We start from the raw sequence: 12640 nt of genomic DNA, 5'->3' as shown, positions 1-12640 counted from the left end.
CAGCAATTGAAACGTGTACAACAGTATTAAAGTATTGCACCAAGTATGATTTGGGTCACAAAATCTAATGGGTCAGAAATTGCGTTACACCTGTAACAGGGCGGTTGCTGAATGATGAATGCGGTTTTTGACATCAAACACTTTTTCCAAGCAATTCCAGACACATTTACCATGAAAAAGCTCAATTTATATAACACATACGTCTCAGCGATCCTTGGTTTGGCAATTTATAGAGAGTTTATTTCTCAAATCGCCCTCCAGACAGATTTCCGACCCAGAATGCAGTTTGACAAGGTCTTTGAAAAGCGGCGCGGCTAATTCAAGATGGCGGAGATGGACCAGCTGTTAGACGAGAGTGAGTAACAACACAAATTCAATGAGTTTTACTGTGTAAACCAGCAGCAGTCCTCTTGTAATAACACGAACAACGAGTGAAAAACAAAGACCACTATTCATGTTATCGCTATTGTATATCTTGGGTTGACTCCCTAAAGCCATTTTTAGACGCAAAGAGAAACCGGTTTGCCCAAGTCAGCTAACGCTTGTTAGCAGGAGAGGCTAACCATAGCTAATGATGGAGTTGAACAAGTTACTTTAGCTCAACTGGGTAAACAAATGCCGTTAGCTTAGCTATGAGCTAACGTCTGCTAACCTCAGGTCGTGTGCAACAATAACAAAAGGACTAGCGCCCAACGTTGCTAGCTACTAGGTGTTTCTCAGTTTATTTGTGCATAGTTTATTTTTCCGTGACACTTCTTAGTTTTAAGGTTTGTAAGCGCCAGTTATTGTTACACGGTTACGCTTTGTGTATGGTTTTGACAAGCTGGTGAAGGGGAAACCATCAAAGTTAGTTGACTGTTAACACCTGAAATTGTCGATCGGAGCGTAACTAATTGAATTGGATATTATATTTTTGTTGTAACGTATTGAAACGTTAGCCGGTTTAGCGCGTGCGTTTGGTATTATATGTCAGGCTGGTGTTACACCCGAGCTTGACAGCTCAAACTTGGGGTAAAGGCCTCGTCGACTTGGTTAGCTTTCTCCAACCTATCTGGCTGCTGTCACTGTTAAAAGGACCGTTTCTCGTGTCCTTCGATAGCTGAAATAAACGCAGAATTTCAGTTAATTATGACTGTTACGTCTGTTGTCATAGTGAAATGTTTTTTAATGCGTTTGTTTTGCATCTTGTATTTCTTATCTTTTGCCATTAATTTCATATCATCGTATATTGATGCAGCCCAATTTGTCCTCTTCCTTAGGCTCCTCAGCCGAGGCACTCGTCAGTCTTAAAGGTATGTGGGCAATTTCTTTTTTTTTTTACTATTCGCAAACACAGGAAGAGTTATTGGAAACTTGACTTGAATTCATTTTATGCTTGATCATACATTGTTACTGGCAATTTGTCTGATTTTTGATCCAGTCTCAATGTGTGTTGGATCACATGTGCTATTGGTTTAAGTTTTAAAAGTAGCCAGCACTCTTAAGTCCTTCACAGGATGAAAGATGTGTGTATTACACCTATAATGATAAGCTTACAGCTGCAATGTCTGAAGATTTATGTAATATGTAGTTACTAAGGAAGAAAATGTCTTGTATTGTTCTTGTATTAAAAGATATTTTATTTTCAAGAAAGTGATGTACATCTTCTGTGATTTGACAAATTGGCTCCTGTATCTTCTGTGCTGACATGATTTTGTACAAATCCATTGGTTATCTTATAGAGGGCAGTTTGTCCAACACTCTGAATGAAAAGAACAGCTTCCCAAGAGCTCACAACACCAGGGGACGGCATTCCTCTGTCACAATGGACACGGTAAGAAGCATGACGATTGTCAAATTATAGGTTTGTGGTAAGGATGCAATAGAAGATCTTCTGCTTATATCTTCAATATGTAGCTTAAACATGAGAAAAAAATTGAGTTAAACGAGCAACATAAGCACCAAATGTAAATGTAAGTAAAACATAGCAATTGCAGCTTCAGAAAGTAGTGTCAATGTATTGCATTTCATAAGATTGTACATGCCTGAAATTTTTTGTTATCAGCACCCATGATGGATCAAGGCATGCAACTTTTTTTTTTTTTTTTTAATATATGTTCAAGATATTTAAAGCTATTGTCTTTAGGATGGGGGAAAAATAAAGTTGAGATCTTGCATGGGATTTATACTCTATGTACACATTGGAAGATGTGGAGTCAGCGAATCAGAACAAATGAAAGGATTTGCTTTGGATGTTTTTTGATTTAAAGGGTTTTTCCAGCTAAATGGTTAAATCCACTACCTCATTAGTCCCGATGTATGTTTCTGTTGGTCTCCTCTGATAGTTGAACTATTAGATTTTTGGGTCTGATTTATGCACTGCACAAAGGTGACGCCTTTTTCCTTTTATAGTGCGTTAAAAAGCTTTTCACAGTGGCTATTTTGGTATGTTATACTCAGATTTAACAGGAGAATTAAGAATAGCCGCATTCCATTTAGTTTAGCTCCTGCCAGGTTTCCAAGTATTGTGTGTGGTGGCTACCTGTCAGGGCTTTACGGACACTTAATGGATTTGAGCCATTGTTAAAGATATTCATTTCACTTGTGTGTTGACGCAACATACCAGGATGTGCAATCCTGTCAGGCATGATGCAGCTTACGGGTGATTCTCAAATGTTTTTATTTGTTTTTCTATTTTTTTTCGTAAAAAAAACAACATGTTTTATGGTTTATTCAGAAAACCCTCAGGTTTTTTAAGGCTGTTTTGTAATATTTTGGCTATACATCTCTATGGTTTGAATGGGTTGAAGCTTATTGCTACTACTAAGAAGCCCTACATTTCTTCCTTCAGCCCACACGGAGCTCGAAGAGGAGCCGTTTGTTTCGGGATGAAGATGAGCCACCCCAGCAGCGTCTGTCTTCCAGATCCCCTCGGAGGAGCCAGAGGGTCACCACTACACCACAGGTGAAAACTGCAAACCATGAAATTGTTACATAGGGAAGATGGGCGGTGATATGTGCTTCCTTCTCATATTGCTTGTGTGATGGTGTGGAAATTGCGGGGACATGATACAAACACTACATCATTTTCTGGGGCTTCTTTTTTGCTGTTTGGGGTGTGTCTTTTTTTTTTTTTTTTATTAAGGAAGTGTTTAGCAATGGTGATAAAACTTGTTCAGCAGCTTTATAGCTCGTTATCTGTACACCAGAGGAAATGTTTTACTTTGTGTGTTTTATTCCAGGATATTGAGGAGAGCCATTTATTAACTCCAGGTCTTGTGGCCATTTGTTACGTTCCTCATTCCCTATTCAGTTGTTTTTTCAAGGGAAAAGATAACGTGTACTATACCATTGCCATGTCTGCTTAATGCAGAACAAGCCTCCTTGTTTATCCAACTAACTATAGCCATGTTATGATGTTGACATGTTGGTTATTGACTACAGTAGGTGGTCAAAGTCTACCAGTGGTTTGCCTTGGAGGCAACAGGGCAAATTGTTCAATTTGCATGGGCAGACGAAATACCGACTTCAAAATGCATCCAAACAGTTTATTTGGAAAAACCTAAAGGCTGCTAAATGGTTAGATACAAGATAACTCTTCAATTATAGCTTTTATGTTTTCAGAAAAGCTCTTCAACGCCAAAGAGTTACTTTTGAAAAGCCTTTTAACCTCCTCAGTTATCATAATGATTTTATAGCGGGCCCACTGAAGATGTCAGTGATAACTTGTGGACATTGGCATCTTTACAGTTGCCCTGTCGAGTAAAATACATCAGAATGACCATATACCCTGTTAAAAAAGGCTTTGTATTTATTGTTTTTAGAATATAAATGTGTTCATGTGTGGAATTACTGTTGTGTCTTTGCAGAAGTTTTCCAATGTCGTGACACCAGATAAGAAGGCGTCCCAGAAAATTGGACTGAGGTTAAGAAACCTCCTTAAGCTACCCAAAGCTCACAAATGGTGCATCTATGAATGGTTCTATTCCAACATTGACAGGTAAAGTTTCCCTTTCACCACCATAAACAAATCGGTCACAAATAAAGTGACCTTTGCTTAAGAGGTCTGAGTTCTGCTTCTCACTTTTTTTGGGTGTAATTACTGCCACGTACCTAACTTGACTTAGAATTGATGCACATACCCAATCACGCAGTTAACCGTCTCTTTATGATTTTAAGAACCACCTTATTATTATTAATTATTATTAATTATTAATATTCCATTTATCTAGAATTTCAGGTTGAATGAGCTTATTTGCTAAAAGTGGATTTGTTTAAACTTTTCAATTTTGGTTGATGCTTTTCTTACAGTAAATCTAACGTCTCCTTTATCTTCCTCCAGGCCTCTTTTTGAGGGTGACAATGAATTCTGCTTGTGCCTCAAGGAGTCTTTCCCCAACCTGAAAACAAGAAAACTGACGAGAGTTGAGTGGGGAACCATCAGGAGACTCATGGGGAAACCGCGACGGTATATAATATGATCTTTAAACTTAATTTGTCAAATATTTCTTCGTCTGTGTTCGGCTTTTTCACCTTAGTTTGAATTTGACTTAATTAATTTGTCATTATTATTTAGTTTTAGAAACTTGAACGTGTAGGAACCAGAAAAACCATCTGTTGTCCCACCCAGGTGCTCGTCGGCATTCTTTGCTGAAGAGCGAACGGCGCTGAGACTGAAGCGAATGAAAATGCGTCTGCTGCAGCAGAGAAAACTGTCTGACGTTTCGAACTGCAAAGACCTTCCTGATGAAATACCTTTGCCTCTCATCATAGGAACCAAAGTCACTGGTACGATCTCTGAGATGAACATCCGTCCTTCTCAGCAGACCTAGCGAGGAGGTTGTTACTGTTGCAGTCAAAGTTGTTTTTCTTCCTGATGTTGTTGTCGTCATTGATCACAAAACTACCATGTAACCCAAAATAAGGGTAACATTGTTTTAGCTTTGTAGTCATTAGTTAATAAAGTTGCCATTTGTAAAATTGAAAGATGGCATTTGTAACCATGGCGACTGATGCCATGTTTTGATGTGCCACAGAAGTCTACAGGTGACTAAACTGTGTCCATAGAAATGCCTTTCTATTTTCTGATCTGCTCAAAGTTTTAAAAACATATTTACATAACTTCTCTAGATGAACGTGGCCAGGAATACAAATGAACAATGCGATGAGATGCACAGTTGGCTTTTTTTTTTTTCATTCCTAATTTTTTTTTAACTGTTAAAGTCAAATGCAGAAAAGGGAAGGATCGCGTCTTTTCTTTTTGCTCAACAGCTCGACTCCGAGGTGTCCACGATGGGCTGTTTACAGGGCAGATTGATGCAGTTGACACCAGCGCCGCCACTTATCGTGTCACCTTTGACCGCAGTGGCCTGGGAACTCACACTGTGCCTGATTATGAAGTCTTGGTATGTCAACTGTCAGTTTCTATAACTGTTAACTAGCTGTGTTGCTGTTGTATCTCACATGTCTGCGTGATTCAGCTGCTTTGACAAATAAAACATCAGCAGAAGTGCCAAATGCATTTCAGGTCATTTTCTTGAATCTCTAATGAAAACCGTGTTTTCCAGAGCAATGAACCGAATGAGACCATGCCCATCTCAGCATTCGCTCAGAAGCATCGGTCAACACGCTACATACAGAACCTCATGACTCCATCAAGAGTGTCCTACCCAGCCGCTACCACTCCTGTCCACATGGTACTATAAACCTACATCTAATGACAGACGCTAGTGTTGTCCTGTTACATCTGCCTCGTACAAACGGTTATAAATGATTTTCTTTGTAGGTTTATTTCTGCTTTGTGTATGAGGAGGATAACTGCTCTCAGGGCAGCCATTTATCCAAAGATGGTTTAATTCAACATGATATTTTAGTACACTGGTCAAATAGACTGTTTATATAAGTGTAAAAAAAAACATTTTCATACATGGCAGTCACTACTGGGATCATAGCAAAGAGATTTCCTTTAAGTGTGTGTTTAAGAGTATGTACAGGTTGTGTGATAATTTGAACAGCTGGACCTTGAATGTATTTGCTATCGTGCATAAAAGCTGAAAATAATACATAAAACTAAATGAATCGGATGCCAGGACATATGTCCTGTTTTTAACTGGGGGGTATTATACTAACACTTAAAAACAAGTCCTCAGAGCGTTTGCTGACCTTACGCTCTGGATTGCTTATGATCAGTCTTTCTTCTTTTTAACAACAGGACAATGACCCTCTTATGAACCAATCGCCGTGGAGGAAACTGCCCGGCTCCGAGGGAGATACACTGGGAGGGTTTCCTGTTAAATTCCTGGTTCAAGTTGTAAGTTGTTTCCGTCGACTGCAATACTAAAAGATTCCCTGCTAAAATCAAACAATTGTTCCTACAAATTATTTTTTTTTTCTACTTTTAGACGAGGTTGTCAAAAATCCTCATGATCAAAAAAGAGCACATCAAGCATTTGAAGGAAATGAACACGGAGGCTGAGAAACTGGTATAGTCGTAGTTAAAAGTTAATCAAAACACAGTGAATTATTCAGAGATGCATGCGTTTAGCCTGACGTAATTGCATACGTGTTTCTTGTGTTCAGAAGTCGTACTCGATGCCTATCGACTTAGACTTTCAGAAGCGATACGCCACCATTGTGCTTGAACTGGAGCAGCTCAATAAAGATCTGAACAAGGTGCTTCACGAAGTTCAGCAGTTCTGCTGTGAAGTAAGTCAAAGGATACTCTTATTTTCTTACTGCCTTTTTCAGTTTTGACCAGGTGAGAGGAAAGAAAACCAAAAAACAACAGTAGTTTGAGCCTTGTTGTGTCGATCACACATGCACGTCTGTCCAGCTTGCGCCGGATCAGGGCATGGTTCCAGCCGACCATCCCACGGAGCTGCGGCGGCGCTGTGAGGAAGAGGCCCAGCAGATGGTGCAGCTGACTAACTCCCAGAGGGACGTACAGCAGAGTGTGACGAGTCCCAGCCTCACGCACCTCATCTCGCGCCTTACGGCCCTGCTCCTACAGATAAAGGTAGAGGATAAATGAAACGCGGTGCTTGTTTTTCCAATCACAAGTTGCACGACACGTGACAGAAATCCGCTGGATGCGCTCACTAGGAAGTTTGAGTGTGTGTTGCTTCGAACAAGCATCATGTAGGTAAAACTTTTTACTTTATCTGTGGCAGTTTATTTAAAAAAAAAAAAAAAAAAAGGATTTACATAATCAATATCATCTATGTGCTTCAGGCAGAGATTTAGAGTCTGGCTGCAATAATGTTTCCTTTAGAACCTTTTTTAGTTGTATTTATTATTTGGTAACCTCTCATGTCAAATCTTCTGGTTTGTTTCAGTGTCTGGCAGATGGAGGAGATCTGAATTCATTTGAGTTTAAATCTCTAACAGACTCCCTGAATGACATCAAAGCATCGATTGATACCTCCAACCTCAGGTAAATCATCCTCTTGTATTTCCATCTACTCTTTGCAGTGACGCTACAGCTGTACCGAATGATAAGACCGTGACTCTTATTTATTTTTTTGCTCTTTTTTTTTGTTTTTTAATAATCCACGTAAAAGCATTCACCGTGACCCCTTTTCTCTCCCGTGTTTCCAGTTGCTTTCAGAATAACGTTGAGATCCATGTGGCACACATCCAGAGTGGTCTGAGTCAGCTGGGCAATCTGCACGCGTTTGCTGCCAATAACACCAACGCAGTCTGAGCACCTGCATTGTCACCCCCCTCTACGCGCAGGTGCACGCACACACACACACTCACAGAGGTGTGGAACATTAACGGTGTCTTTTGAAATGGTCCTTTCACCCGAACTGTCCCAAGACCACCAAAACGATGTTCATGCCGATGCTGTGGATCACCATCGTACAGTCTGAATCGGGATCGGGCCTCCGCCCAGATTCCCGAGGTTTGGATCTGAAGAGAGGAATTTTACCCACACGTTTTATAGTAAGAAAATGTTTGCGCAATCCACCGAACATAAACCCGAAAGTCTTTAGCCATCGCCACAGTCCACATCTCAAAACTTTCAATTAGTTATTTATTGGTTTCACGTGCCAAACATCGATTCTAACAGTTTTTATAGTCCATATTTATTTATTTTTTGCGTAGGTGTGTATGGTTATGGAAGAAGAACTTAGTTTTCTCTAACTTTTCCCTCTGTAAGTGTTATGTTCTGTTGCTCCACTGATGGTAAGAACAGGGGACACGGAAGAATGTTTTATAAAATTGTTTATTGTAGATAATTGTAAAATACCTCTGATTATTAGGAATATTGTTAACGTTTCCGTGTACTCGGAAATGGCTTTTGTAATTTTCTGTGCACTGAAAAGAGATTTTGGTATTTTTATAAAGGAGAACTCTGGAGTTGTGATGCCTTTTACTCCCCTAAGATCTTAGCATTTCCACATTTGGCATGGCTGTTGCTGCGACCCCCCCCCACACACACCAAGCCTGCATTGCTGGTGCGGCCCTAAAATACTCGAGTCGTCGGTTCTTTCCTAGAGAATCTCCTTTTTCAGTTTTGTAAAGTTGTATATGAGAGTGCCTCAGGGCAATTGTATATAAATGTTTCCCTCCTTTTTTATATTAAACATAATATTACAACGGTTTTTGGTCATCCATTTTTATTAATAAACAGTTTCCTTTTTTGCTTTCAAACAGTCAGTGATTTTTATTACTATTTTACAATAAATACAAATTCGATTGAGTCATATTATACCTGTGTATATATATACCATACTATACATCAACTCTTCTTACACATCACATAAAGCCACCAAAGCCAGCCATCACCTCGTTTTCCCAGTCAGAATCGGAGTCGGTGACGTCTTGTGCGTCTGTGGGGTGGATCGGAGAGAAGTGACTGAACCTCTCCCCAGCAGCCCTCAGCTGTGGGTACTGCATTTGGCATCCGTTATCCTTTGGTGACGACCTGTTGAAGTTATTCTGTGTTGGGATGGGAGGAATGACGACTTTCATCTCCGGTCCGATAGTTTTATTTGGTGGAAAATTGTCATACTCCACCAGAACTTTTGGACCCTGGTTGCCAGACATGTTGCCTTCAAGCTTGGCGTGATGCTCGCTCTCGTGGGCATAAAGCTGGATGTTACAGCTCGGGGCGGTCACGCCGGGCTTGTGTCGCTGCATCTGCTCAGCCGTCACTCTGGTTCCCTTCTCTTCGTAGATGCAGGAGGAAGATGTTTGGTCATTGCCGCTGAGTTTGGTTGAAACACCGGTCCTGTGAGGGTCCTTGGTGCTTTGAAGTATTGTGGACCTGAAACTGTCCTCTAGTCCTAAAGGTCCCATTCTGTGTACCTCAGCGCCATGACTGTTGTCATAAACTGAATGAGGAAAAACAATGTTGTGGCTTTAAAGGTTATGCAAGAAACACTGAGGGAAAAAAATGAGTTTTCCATGCAAAATTTCAACTAGAAGGGCTGAAGTTCGGTTTTGGAATAAGCATAGAATGAGTTGGTTTAGGGAAAGTAAAACTAAAGGAAAGAAAGAAAGTATGGCCAGTACCTACCTTTCTCAGGACCCATCAGGGTCTGGTGTTGGCCAAAGGGGCCACCTGCTGGCGTGTTGGAAAACTTCATGGACGCCGAGGAACCAACTTGGCGACGAGACTTGGCCCTTCTGTTCTGAAACCACACCTAAATGAAGAAAATCAAGAAAAATGATTGAATTTGAGCTCATGTTTTGCTGATTTTTATCTGGCGTAAACATAGGTCATATGGCGGTTCTCTTGATTGTAACTGTATCGATTAACAATCCAGAAGCTGCTAACTAAACCGGTCCTTACCTGAATTCTGGACTCTGGCAGCCCAGTTACAGCCTCCAGTCTCTCTCTGAGGTAGATGTCAGGATATTTAGTGTCGGAGTAAACTTTCTCCAGCACCTCAATTTGCTGCTGGGTGAAATTGGTCCTCTTTCTTCTGTGGGTTAGAATCGCCACACATTTGTCCGCCCTCGGAACAGAGTTTGCAGAGCTGAAGAAGTTCGTAACATCCGAGGCGCCATAATCTGAAAACAAACGAGGAGATTTTGCATCGTTAGGAGTCGAACATGGCACTGGGCCGATGCGTAAATTACGCACATGTCCGGCTGCGTTACTGTGGAGACCAGTTTCACAGGACCAGTCTCAGAAGAAGCAAACACCAACCACTAACCTGTATTCACCGCTCCGCTCGTTTGTGGAGGCCCTTCGTTATACATCTGGAAGTGACTTAGATCCCCGACGCGCATATTCCCATGAACTGCAGACATGATCCTCTACGTTTTATCCCCAGCGGCCGACTGAGTTTGAGACCGCTTTGCTCGTCGGGATTAAATCCTCCCGCGATCAAAGGTGATGCCGGGTGGACGTGTGAATGGGCCAACCATCGCGGTCGGCTGGCACTGCAGCGGCCGTGCAGCAACAACTTCAGACGTCTGCAGGCTCGTGGAGGTGTGAAGCCATCACACCTGGGACGGTGGAGCGGCCGCACGTCTGTTTGAAAGGGGTTTTAATGGAAGCTGCAGGCTCAATACACATCGGCAGAGAAAACATTTATCCGCTTTGGGATGGAGGAAGCAATAATGGACCGGTGGCCTTCAAAGAGAGGCAGTCGGAAACTGTCTCAACGGAAATTTTCTCAACATGAGGGCAGAGGTTCAAAGGGTTTAAGTGTGCTCCTGCAGCACAAACGAAATAATGTATTTATGGAATGTGAATGACTTAAAAAAATGAGAATACATAGACAACAGTTTTGATCAAATCAAATTTATTTATATAGCACATTTCATGTACAAAACAAGTCAAAGTTGCTTCACATAAAATAAAAGCATTGCAGCAGGGAGTGGAAGAAGCATTAAAAATACATAAAAATATATAAAGAGAAACAAATAAAATAATTTAAATGAATTTAAAAAGAAGCAACCATCTAGATAAGTTCAAAGATATCGTGCAGATTTCATGCACAGACACATGAGAAAAGAAATGTCTTTAACCTGGATTTAAAAATGTCTAAATTTGGTGAAAGTTTAATTCCACTTGTTTGTTCCACTTGTTAGCAGCATAACAGCTAAATGCTGCTTCTCCATGTTTAGTCTGGACTCTGGACTGGACCAGCTGACCTGAGTCCTTGGATCTAAAAGCTCTGCTAGGTTTATATTCTCTGAACATATCACAGATGGATTTTGGGCCTAAACCGTTCTGGGATTTGTCATTTGTAATTTGGTAAGATTTGATTAAACACAGGTGGGCGTATGAGTCAGAAATGTACCAGAATAATTCTGCTATCTGGGTAAAATGTCTGAAATCAGTTAGTCAGTCAGCCTATGCTGAGTTTACCACCAAAAAAAGAAGCCGAGAACACCATCAGTCCCAACACTGCAGATTGTGGAAAAAAAAAGAAAAAGTGAACAAATAATGCACATTGATATTGCTTTAACCTTGGTTGTAGTATCTGCATTGTAGTGTTGGCATGCAGTAGATTTGTTGTTTGTAATAATATTAATATATGTCAGTCATTCAATAAAATGAGTTAAGTTTTGAAAAAAAAATTTAAAAAAAATTCCAAGACATGATTCCCATCTCTGATCTACGATTTGGAGGAAAAAAAATGCTTCCTGTCACCTTTCAGTGGCAACAAAGTCGACCTCAATACACAAACCGTAGTTCAAAAGTACTGTAGGTGTGTGGGTACTTATGATGAAATGGGCCGCTGGCATTTGTGTCAGAGGGGGATCAAGTCAAGAGGTCAGGTAGCACTCCAGACGGACTAATTTGTTTCAATGTGTTTGGACAGGATTTGCGAGAATTAGCTTTGTTTTGGTCAGAGAGACATTTGATAACTATTCTTAACGTTTTGTAATACAGTTGTGAACTTACTTGGATGGTAACACGTCATGTTTTGTGCCCTACGTTTATCTTCTCTGGGTGCGTTTGACTTAAACTCCTCACATCAGCAGAAAGTCTCCAAAGGATTTCTCAGTCTTTAGGATACAGCTCATGAGAGGGTTTATGGCTGCGGGGGAATATTTAATTTATCTGGTGAACATTTGACATTTTAATGGGAGAGAATCTTGTTTAATGAGAAAATAGAGCGCCTCGTCTGTGACACGTAGGTTGACGATGTTGGGAATTTACTTGATAGTTGCTGCATCATATTACATCAGCATTAGCTCTCATTGGTATCTGTATTTTGACACTTGCAGCTTTTTTCGGGTAGGATGTGCTTATTTTTTTGGACATTCACAGTTCATAGGATACTCTGTCTGAGGGCCCTAACTGGATATTGCTCGGAAGCTCAAATCAGGGCTGCTCTTTTGTGACTGACAGTTCCTCTGAGAGCCCATGGCTCATAAAAGGGAAAATATGCTCCTCGTATAGGGATCCGTGGAGAGAGGTCAGGACAATTCTGATGCACCGTGGACAGCTAAATCAGCTGCACTTCAAACAGTAAAGACACTCAGGGATTTAATAGTAGCCATTTCCAGTGGGGAACTGTGTCTGAATCCAGAAACAAAAGCATGTTCGCACCTTTAAAGACCAGGCAACCGACAGTTTGACCCAGCCACTATGCATTTATTCCAGAGACAGACGCGTAAATGATCCTCACAAGTTTGCAGAGGTATGTTAAAATGTCAGTTGTCTTGAAGGCCTTCGTATTTGGTGCTACCT

General features: G+C 40.8%; 2 protein-coding genes across 2 annotated transcripts; one reads left to right on the top strand and one right to left on the bottom strand.

Moving 5' to 3' along the window:
• Positions 1–293: 293 nt before the first annotated feature.
• lin9 (lin-9 DREAM MuvB core complex component) lies at positions 294–8585 on the top strand. Its single transcript, XM_075458620.1, has 15 exons — positions 294–355; positions 1260–1292; positions 1722–1813; positions 2831–2944; positions 3849–3979; positions 4322–4447; positions 4610–4767; positions 5251–5384; positions 5547–5675; positions 6191–6289; positions 6381–6461; positions 6559–6684; positions 6812–6994; positions 7314–7411; positions 7576–8585. Exons 1-15 carry the CDS (start codon positions 325–327, stop codon positions 7679–7681), a joined length of 1641 nt encoding a protein of 546 aa, XP_075314735.1. The 5' UTR covers positions 294–324; the 3' UTR covers positions 7682–8585.
• Positions 8586–8739: 154 nt separating this feature from the next.
• Positions 8740–10242, bottom strand: mixl1 (Mix paired-like homeobox). The gene is made up of 4 exons (XM_075459537.1): positions 10146–10242; positions 9779–9999; positions 9503–9629; positions 8740–9317 (listed from the first exon to the last, which is right to left on the bottom strand). Exons 1-4 carry the CDS (start codon positions 10240–10242, stop codon positions 8740–8742), a joined length of 1023 nt encoding a protein of 340 aa, XP_075315652.1.
• Between the last annotated feature and the right edge of the window lie 2398 nt (positions 10243–12640).

Source organism: Odontesthes bonariensis, chromosome 24, assembly GCF_027942865.1.
Source record: "Odontesthes bonariensis isolate fOdoBon6 chromosome 24, fOdoBon6.hap1, whole genome shotgun sequence".
Lineage (NCBI taxonomy): Eukaryota > Metazoa > Chordata > Actinopteri > Atheriniformes > Atherinopsidae > Odontesthes > Odontesthes bonariensis.
Note: the sequence above shows the minus strand (reverse complement) of the source record. Positions and strands in the feature narration are given on the sequence as shown.

What these genes read in the sequence shown, in the direction of transcription:
- lin9 (XM_075458620.1), top strand. Translation starts at nt 325, where the DNA reads ATGGCGGAGATGGACCAGCTGTTAGACGAGA. An exon ending in TGCCTGATTATGAAGTCTTG is followed by an intron (nt 5,385 to 5,546) that starts GTATGTCAACTG and finishes CGTGTTTTCCAG; the next exon opens with AGCAATGAACCGAATGAGAC. An exon ending in CTACCACTCCTGTCCACATG is followed by an intron (nt 5,676 to 6,190) that starts GTACTATAAACC and finishes TTTTAACAACAG; the next exon opens with GACAATGACCCTCTTATGAA.
- mixl1 (XM_075459537.1), bottom strand. Translation starts at nt 10,242, where the DNA reads ATGTCTGCAGTTCATGGGAATATGCGCGTCGGGGATCTAAGTCACTTC. An exon ending in TGCCAGAGTCCAGAATTCAG is followed by an intron (nt 9,630 to 9,778) that starts GTAAGGACCGGT and finishes TTCTTCATTTAG; the next exon opens with GTGTGGTTTCAGAACAGAAG. An exon ending in CCTGATGGGTCCTGAGAAAG is followed by an intron (nt 9,318 to 9,502) that starts GTAGGTACTGGC and finishes TTCCTCATTCAG; the next exon opens with TTTATGACAACAGTCATGGC.